This window comes from Eucalyptus grandis, chromosome 6, assembly GCF_016545825.1.
Source record: "Eucalyptus grandis isolate ANBG69807.140 chromosome 6, ASM1654582v1, whole genome shotgun sequence".
NCBI lineage: Eukaryota > Viridiplantae > Streptophyta > Magnoliopsida > Myrtales > Myrtaceae > Eucalyptus > Eucalyptus grandis.
Window position 1 is genome coordinate 510,117 of NC_052617.1, and position 9,925 is coordinate 520,041.

Here is a 9,925-nt window from a genome sequence, read left to right on the forward strand (position 1 = left end):
GATTCAAGGTAAAAAGAATCGAAGGGATATACTATAGAAATGAGAAAAAGGGTACTGAAAAATTCGCAAGGGGACAAAGCAAGAAAGTGGGTTGTCGTAAGATTTTTCGCTTCTGCTGTTGCGCCTACTTCCCGCGAGGCAAAAGAGGAATTATAATAACATGAGTACTAGAAAGGGGTTAGTGCAGAGTCTATATAGGATCCACCTCGCTAGCAGACATGAGCTCGCCTAATCCGGTAAGGATTGAGCTCGTTAACCTCAGGCGCGAGCTTGAGCCTCCCTTCAAAGATTGCGAAGATCTAGCAAGACTCGATCTTACTAGTTGTCATCATGGCCAACTATCGGTCGAGGAAGAAACCAAAAGGGGAGAAAAAAACGACTTTTTAAAAGAAAAAAGGAAAAAGAAAAAGAAAAAAACAATAATTTTCTCTTTTGAAAAAATATAATAAAAAATATGTAAAAAGAGTGTACGGAGGAGACAGCGAAAAAAAGAGGATGGAAAATAATCATTTTTTAAAAAGAGGAAATCAATTACTCCACTTTTAAAGATATTATATATATATATATATATCTGACTAGTCCATTTCTTGTGAAACGGGCGATCCAAATTCCGCAAAACTTCTAGTTTTCCATTCACGAGAAGCACGGTCAACTTTACATTTTTTCCATGGAAAAATAAAAGCCAAGAGAGAGACGTGAGTGAGAACGAGGTCGGGACGCGTTTACGGAAGACTCCAAAAGAACACGAAGAAAAACTTTCGGAGGCGGCCGGTTTGTCTTCCACGAAGAACCAACACACACGACGTTTACGAATGAAGGTGTTCCTTCATCCGCGCGTTCGTCGCCACCGCGCCACCATCACTCGCTGTCTAGCCTCGGCAATTTGCAAGAGCTTCTGGTCGTATTCAGCTGTCTCAGCATGGTGTCCAGCGGAGGTCCCGTAGCATTACACCACCAATCATTAGCAATCGCTGTTTAAGTCAACACTCGTATCAGCATCCAGCAGCTCTGTCGCCCCAAACCAGTGAATTTCAAGCAATCCACAGACCGGCAAGCGAGTTTCAATGAGTTCCCATTGACCGTCCAGTCTTGTGGTCACCTTGCCGGTTCGTTCCTCGCATCCACGTTAGTTCCCAGCGACGTCAAGCAGCCATCCATACGAGCTCCAGCTGAGTTGTGTTTTGTTCTTGCAGATTTTCTGGAGGCATCGGCTACGACGCATTTTCTTTTTCCCCAGTCAAGTTTCGGCGGGATACCTTGGATTCCAGGTTTCGCAGAGAACTTTCGTTACCCCAGCAGTCCTCACGGCCGAGTTCGCTATAAGTCCAATCTCATCGTCACAGCTCCCTATTCACCTACGTCGCTGTTCTGGTTTTCCGGCGGTTTACAAAAGTCTCTGGTGCCCTCCGAGCATTGACACCGGCGGCAGCCAGCCACTGTGATCGATATCGGTGCATATCGCCACCGGTCCAGTTTTCAGAAACAAATTTTCCTAACTAGGTAATTTCCTAAACTGAAAATTCATTTTGATTATTTTGCTACCTAGTTTACAATTATTGAAATCTGATGCGATTTGATTCGTGATCGTTAGAAATTATCTGATTAGAAAAGTTATTGTATTGAGAATTACTACAATCAATGATATTAAGCTGCGATAGGTTGGATCAGATTTTTGATTATTTTGATTTTCCGCTTTCGGTCGTGGTGCATATATGGCTTATATGGTTTATTAATTTGATTCAATTGATTTTTAGTAAATTTCCTATTTTGAAAAGATATGAAAAGTGCATTGCATAATAGATTAAAGCTGCATTTGATATAGTTTAACTTTTTATTAAAAGAAAAAAAAACCAAAAAGAATTAGTTAAAATTGCAAATCGAGGATCATGTAGTATTTTAGCAAAGCTTTCTAATTTAGAATAGCATTTAATTTAAATTATTTCCTAAATTAAAATGATGATTTTTTGTTTGGATAGAGTTCCATTTTAATTTTAAGAGAAAAAGATATGGTAAGAATATGTTTTATAGAATTAGTTGCCTGCATGCCACATCATCACATGCTATGTCATCAATGTGCCACGTCATAAATTTTATGTCATCATGCCATGTAATTTAGTTATTGCATATTTAGGATCATATAAATTAGATTGCATACTGTGTTGGAATAGCTCATACTAATTTATGCTTGTCATTTGAATTAGGTTATATAAATTGCATGTCACATGTGTAACAAATCATTCATGTTAAACCTAGGTTAAAATTGCATAGAATTAACTTCTATAAATAAAGACTACAAAGAGAAAAAAATCAATTAGAATTGCATAACATTTAGAAATCATGTTTAGATTAGGCACACACACACACACACATTTAATTAGCACTTTGCAGACACTTGAAGAATAACCATAATAAAGTTGTTTGAGGCCTTATTTTAGTAGTTTATTTACTGTTTTGATTATTGGTTATAACATTATTGATTGTATACCCACATAATCAGCTTTCGCATGCTAGTAACCTTTGTTAAAATTAATCAAGATTGCTTGCAAAATATTTTTGAAAATAAAGAGAAAAGGTACTAAAAGGACATTATATTACTTTAGCATAATCAAGTCTTCAAATCCATTGAATTTCTAGTTTGTAGAAGTAAAGTATTCACCCACACTTTACTTAGGTTTTTAATTGGCCTTGGTGACTCCAAATGGTAAGAAAGTTGCCTGTTAATTGGAGTACCAATTTACAATTGGTAAGGCTTGAGAGAATTTGTGCTAAGTCTTTGGCTTGATAATTCATTAGCTTTCCCCAGAGTGATTCAATTATGGAAAGGTCACAACAGCTCCTAACCAAGATAAATAAAAATTGATAACTCAATAAAAAAGTTTAGAAATTTAAAAGAATAATTAAATATTGGTAAGTAACTTAAATGAGAAATGATAACTCAAAACTAGTTGATAATTTTATTAGCCTAATTCCCTAAGAAATCTTAACTTTAGGTGCGGTCCCGTATTTACCTCAAACTTTCTTTTTTCTAAAAAAAGGTTCCCAACTTTCATTTGAGTCCCAATTATATCCTCCTCTCCTTGTCAAAGTCAATATTAGTTATCCAACATGGCATGCCATACTAGACAATATAAATGAAAAGAAGAAGAAAAATTGAGAGAGATAAAGAGAGGGAAAAAAAAGGCAAGGAAAGGGGGAAAAAAAAACTAAGAGAGAGAGGCGGCCCATGGCTGCTCATGCTTCCAGCTTGCGAGTGGCTATGGTGTTGGAGTTTCAAGCTATGAAGCTCACAACGGCCATGGCCGCTGGAGTTTCGAGCCACAAAGCTCGGGAAGGCCATGGGCGCTCAAACTTCGGGTGCAACGGCCATAGTCGCTCAGCATGATGTTTGAGCGGGGAACACGAGCAAACAGAGCTCAGTTTTCGTTTATTATCCAGAGAATGACGTTTGTGTTTGTAGTGATTTGAGGTGATGTGTTTTGGAATTTGGTTTGGAAAATGTTCGGGAGTGTATCCCAACATTTGGAGTTCAAATTCAGTCCATGTTAGCTGGTATCTTTCAAGAATGTGAATTGGGTTTAGGGATTAAGTAAGGCAAAATGATGGCATCACTCTCGCTTGCTTATCTGCTACCTATGTCAACCCTCAAGAGAATTGCCCGCGACTGTTCTTGCTTTCGGTGGTTTCACTCTTATAAATTTTCGCTTGATGCTAAGGTCTCCCCTTTGAGATCTACCCGTAATTCTAAGCTAGCGTCTTCCCATTCTTAAGTGGCTCGCTTAAGCCATCAATAAAGCTTGTGAGCTTTTAGGTAAGTGGCGCCATATGGCGTTTCCCCTCTCTCTCTCCCCCCTCGTTGGTCCCCATCTCTACCTACTCGTGTGCTCTACTCGGTCATCACGTCCTTGCGGCGGCCATGGCCATGGCCAATCAATTTTGGTGCTCGCTACGACTAGGAGCTTCTAGCTTGAGAGGTCATCCCCCTGGCGCCGCCCCACCCCCTCCAAAAAAAAAAAAAAAAAAAAACAACTGTTTTTTTTTTCTCTATATTTTTCTGTTATGTTGTCTAATGTGATTAACACGCGGATGCCACCTTAGATAACTAATGATGACTTTGATGACTTTGATGACGAGAATATATTTCGGATTCAAACGAAAGTGATGGATTTATTTTGAGAAAAAAAAAGTTAGATGTAGATTTGAGGCTAGATCGAAAGTTTGGAATTTTTTAGGGAATTAGACCAAATTTTATTTGACAAAAGTTGGTAATTCACTTTGATTTAATTTGGTAATTTCATATAAGAATTAGTAAATTTGAAGTATGACTAGGCTATGCAACTAGAAATTGATAATTAATATAATTCGAAAATTTTCAAGCTATAAAAAATTGATATTTCATGAAATTGATAAGTTGCCAACAAGTTACAAAAGTCATATATATATATATTTGCTATAAACAACATTCACACTTGACAACCCTTTTTGGGATTTATCAACACGAATAAAAAAATCTAATTTTTTGGACACAAGTAATAGAATTCTCCCATGAAAGAATAATGGCGAAAATCCATAAAGAATAGCCAGTGGGTTTTTGGCAACCGGTCGCGGAGCAACTTCTTCTATTTATTTATTGGGGCATTGAATTAGTCAATGAAATAAAACTCCGTTGGACCCGAATATTCAAACCGAACCGTGCCTATCATTTCGGGTCGGTTCATCGGGGATCGTTTTTCGGCTCGGTTTGAAACATGACTTAATTGGACTTGTTCCCTGCCGGGTTTGGTCTTATACAAACTCGGCCCATTGACAATTCTCAATTCTGGATAACTCGTTAGCAAAATTCTCTCTTGCGTTCCCGTTGGTCTATCCAGACGAGCAGTCAAAGCAAGACACGGCGTGTCCGTTGCCAAACGCAAGCAACCCTTAATCCAATTTCTTATACTAATGCATTGACCCATTAAACGTCCTATTAGCAGTTGGACACCACTTTTGGGGCTTCAACGGGAAAACACTTTTATGTTCAATTCTATACTTTTTGTTCCTTCGTGCCCCTTATGGCCCGAGATTGTATCGTTGATTAATGATGATAGCTGGCCTAATCGAATGATTCTTTGGAAAAAAATCAAGGATACTAGAAACCAATTAAGACCAAGCCAAAATCTTGATTTGATTAATGCCTGAGACCATTTAGTTAACATATTATCCGTGCCCAATAATTCCTTTTTGTTAATTCCATGCCTCTGACATATATAAATGCTTTTGCTGCGAGCTGCTTCCTGCCTAATGCAGTGTTCTCTCAAACTTCATCGGGAATTCATTATAGCTGCTTCTTTTTCGATTCTTGCTGATCAGCTTCCAAGAACATGACGCTCTTAGCCTTGACAAAGCTGCTCATGCTCTTTGCTCTCTGCCAACTGGCTCTTCCAATCTCATGCAGAGCCGACCAATTGGACAACCTCAAAAAGCTGCTGGAATCCCGAAAATCCCGCAACCTTCCTGATTCCAAACCATGGAACTTGGAGAAGGCTTCAAGCGTTTATGTCGGACCACAAAAAGGACTGATGGAAGCGGACAAGATCACCGCTTTACCCGGACAACCGGACGGAGTGGATTTTGATCAGTATGCAGGGTACGTCACAGTCAACCCGAAGGCCGGAAGGGCCCTGTTCTATTATTTCGTGGAGTCTCCTCAGAATTCTTCCACCAAGCCTCTGGTGCTGTGGCTCAATGGAGGTAATTAACATGTGCATCTTCCTAACTCTCAGAACTCGATCTTGATCATACATACATGGAACCATATTTGAGGTTCATGTTACTCCTCCCCACTAGAACACTGTAGATATGTCCATAATAATCTTGATTCTAGGAGGATTAGTAACATGTTTATGGATCCTTTGAACCAAGTCTCTGGTATTGTGTAGTGAAGTGGTCATTGGGCATTTTCACTTGTCAGTGACAACCATTGTCGATTGACTTATCCTCCTTAAGACTTGAAGATCATTACCATCATCGATTCCCACCGTTTCACTTCCTGCGCTTGCTTAGGGAACAAACAAAAGGTTTGCTCGGTACAAGACGAGCTCCAGTTTTTTATTTATTTTTCGTCTGTCTTATTTCAAAAGAAAAATATGTTCAGTTTTCATTAATAGAAAATGATGCGATAAAATAATATCTACAAGATTCTCATATCCTGAATGAGAACGCAATTTCGATGGAGGAAGCACTGCATGCGCGCATAAAGTATGTCCCAGATATCCCCACTCAATTTGGCAAGCAAGAACCAGCCACATCTTCGTTAAGAGCGAGCATCAGTCGCTGTAGTGCTTAGGCAACCTCAATGGACCCGCCCATGGTCCCAGAAGAGACGTCTCCCACTCAAACTCATGCCACTCCCAAAAAAGTCCCGGCGTGTTTTCTCCCCGAGTTTTCAATGATCAATCGCCATGACCAGCCAACCAGGAGTACGAGCCTATATTGGTCCATTTTTACTTGTCACCAGCAAAGTCCGAGTGCTCTTTCCTTCCAGAAGCCCCACTGATTTGCTTTCGTTGTAGCTATTCCCGCATAAACTAATACCTAAAGACAATCCTAAGTCGCAATATCTTTTAGAGGTCGTCTCTGTCATATTGACAACAGAATGAATTTTCTTGATAAACTGCTCCTGAGATATGGACACTGCCATCTTTAGAGTCACTATAAGTGGATAAACAAATTAGGACATATGAAGGATTAGATTATGATAGGCACGTCCTGTGCAGGTCCCGGATGCTCATCCCTCGGCTATGGAGCTATGGAAGAGCTAGGACCTTTCAGAGTCCACAGTGACGGGAAGACTCTTTACCGCAACAACTATGCCTGGAACAATGGTAATTTGCAACTCCATTCTGAAAGCTATAGAGGTTACTGTAATAAGATATATGACCAATCTCTCCACACTTGCTCTTTGGGCAATGAGAGGGATATACCCTCAAGTATCGCAATCCCTAACCCAATACCTTATGAAATGTGCAGTGGCAAATGTGATCTTCTTGGAGTCCCCTGCGGGAGTCGGGTTTTCGTATTCAAACACGTCCTCTGACTATGCAAAAGCAGGAGACAATAGCACTGCAGACGATTCCTATACATTCCTTGTGAATTGGCTAGACAGGTTCCCCCAGTACAAAACCCGTGATTTCTACATTACTGGGGAGAGCTATGCAGGTCACTACGTGCCTCAACTTGCTTATACTATTGTCTCAAGGAATAAGAATCCGAATCAAACGCACATCAACCTTAAAGGCATCGCTGTATGTTGAATAAAATCATAACTTGGCCTTTGTCTATTCAAAAGATAGTATGCTATCTGATTGTGCTATATATATTTAATGGTTGTTGCAGATTGGAAACGCATGGATAGATGACAATATGTGCCTCAAGGGAATGTATGAGTATTTCTGGACGCATGCCTTGAACTCAGATGAAACACACGCGGGAATAATGAAGAATTGTGATTTTGTCACCGGGAAGTCTTCAATCGCCTGTGACCAATATACAAGTGAAAGTGCTCAAGAGCATGGTGATCTAGATATCTACAACATATATGCCCCATTCTGCAAGCCAACGGGACCAAAATCCAGCTCATCTGGTTCTGTAAGTGATCTCTTCCTAGCTTTCATAGAATGAAACACAAGATAAAAACATGAGGGGAGAAATTTTAGACGAGAAAAGATGAATTTGAATAATCAGAATGTTTTGAAACAAGTTGAATATGGCCTGGTTAATGCAAGAAACATATACGTTTGCATCCTAATTCATGCGCGAATCATATTTTGCTGAAATTGAAAACTAATGATAAGTCATCTCTTCTGTCATCATTTCAATGATGTACGTGGAAATCCTCGAAAAATGCCAATTGAAATAGTTAGTAATTCATTTGATCATTTGGAAAATATAAGAGAACTAGTCATCTGCTCACTTATGTGATTCATGTTCTCTATTGCAGGTCAATGATTTTGACCCTTGTTCTGATAATTATGTCGACTCATATCTGAATCGTCCGGAGGTTCAAGCAGCTCTTCATGCAAAGCCGACGCAATGGTCCGCTTGCACGTAAGCCCAAGAATAAATTATGAATCTCCAATTCATAGCATCATAACCACATAAAGTGTGGATGATATCATCCCTACAAAGCTGAAGAAAATTGAGACTAGACATTTAGAAACCGCATTGACATATATGGTTTCCCATCTCCATAATTTCAATGTGTATTCTTATCCATCTTTGCATGTCTCCAGTGACTTTCCTTGGACAGACAGCCCGGCAACCATTCTACCAACAATCCAGCAACTCATAGCAAGCGGAATCGATGTATGGGTATACAGGTATCTACCACTAAAAACCCAAATGGTTTCGTTGTACCGATAGTTTAACGATCATCAAGATGAAAGTCGGTGAAGTTTCCAAAGAAGCCAAATCAGATTCATTCATTTCTAGATACATATTACTAGTCTTTCTTAACCAAGTATTAAGCATCATATCTAATTGCATAATCACAACCACAGCGGCGACATTGATGGGCGAGTTCCAGTGACATCGTCTAGATACTCTTTGAATGCCTTAAAGCTTCCAGTTAAAACAGCTTGGCGTCCATGGCATTCCAATGGCGAGGTAAGACACGAACAAGAGACAAATTTGCGCTCTCTAATTTTCGATGCATATTTATCTTTGTTACTTTTCATCATTTGGCAGGTCGGAGGATATGTAATTGGATATAAAGGGGTGACATTAACTACAGTCAGAGGTGCTGGACACACAGTTCCAAGCTACGAGCCAGAGCGAGCACTGACCTTGATTGCGGCTTTCCTTCAGGGACAACTTCCTCCGATCTCCTAGGAAACTTTACGCTTTATCAAGGCCACAATATGTGATCACATGCTACTAGATAGCCTCATGGAAGGCACATGTATGAACTGTGTCAATGTTAACATTGGCGATTGATGTGACTTTAAAGGGATGATATATGCTCTACGAATGTCTCTTGGTCTCCCATGACATCATTTCAGACATAAAAATAGTACATAGTTGAGAAGATCAATGTCTGAGATATTCTCACGAGTCATTCTCGACAATGACTGCCCCTGAATACATTCTCCCAACTCACAAAACTGCAAAAGTAGCAAACAAATAATTTGTACCTTACCAACTAGTTGATATTATAAAATTAAATTTACTAGATATAAATATGCCATTTCTAAATCGCATCAAGTTGAATTGTAACTTGTAAGGTAATTATGAATTTATTAGTCCTTCCCCATGTAGATGTCTGATAATGAATAAATTTATGTGACGTGCACGTCGTGCGCACACTTTTCACACGATATGCACCCACCAGCCACTTGCAAGCCATACGCATGGTACACCTGCGCACCCCAAGTACATTAACATGAACTTAACTTTTATTTTTCCATGTCCAGATATAGATTCATATTATCATTTTTTTAAAACTAATAACATGAAAAATGTAGTTAGACTCGCGAGAACAATGCAGATGTGTGATTTCGTTTCTCGAAATTTTTCAATCGCTTTATGAATATAAAAATCTGGATGATCAAAGAGCCTGGTTATCCAGATATCAACAAAATCTATGCCCCACTCTGCAATCCATTAGGACTTAAATCCAGCTCATTTGGTTCTGTAAGTGATCACTTCCAAGCTTTCATAGGATGCAAAACAAGATGAAAACATATGACAGGATAGAAATTTTAGATTAAATCATACGAATTTGAACTATCAGAATATCTAAAATCAATTGAATACGATCTGGTTTACATAGAAAATACAGATGTTTGCTTTTTATATCATCGAAGAATTGTATTGGTCAAGATTGAAAACTAATGATAAGTTATCGCTCCTATCACCGTTTCAATGACGTATGTGAAAATACCATCTC

At 39.1% G+C, this 9,925-nt stretch overlaps 1 protein-coding gene across 1 annotated transcript; it reads left to right on the forward strand.

Annotated features, from left to right (window-relative positions):
- Positions 1 to 795: 795 nt before the first annotated feature.
- On the forward strand, positions 796 to 9,003 carry LOC104430270 (serine carboxypeptidase 1). Its single transcript, XM_039315208.1, has 10 exons — positions 796 to 1,106; positions 1,194 to 1,500; positions 5,350 to 5,730; positions 6,756 to 6,863; positions 7,009 to 7,283; positions 7,375 to 7,626; positions 7,979 to 8,085; positions 8,271 to 8,357; positions 8,538 to 8,643; positions 8,725 to 9,003. The coding sequence occupies exons 3-10, from the start codon at positions 5,361 to 5,363 to the stop codon at positions 8,866 to 8,868; spliced, it is 1,449 nt and encodes a 482-aa protein (XP_039171142.1). The 5' UTR covers positions 796 to 1,106; positions 1,194 to 1,500; positions 5,350 to 5,360; the 3' UTR covers positions 8,869 to 9,003.
- The last annotated feature ends 922 nt before the right edge of the window (positions 9,004 to 9,925 follow it).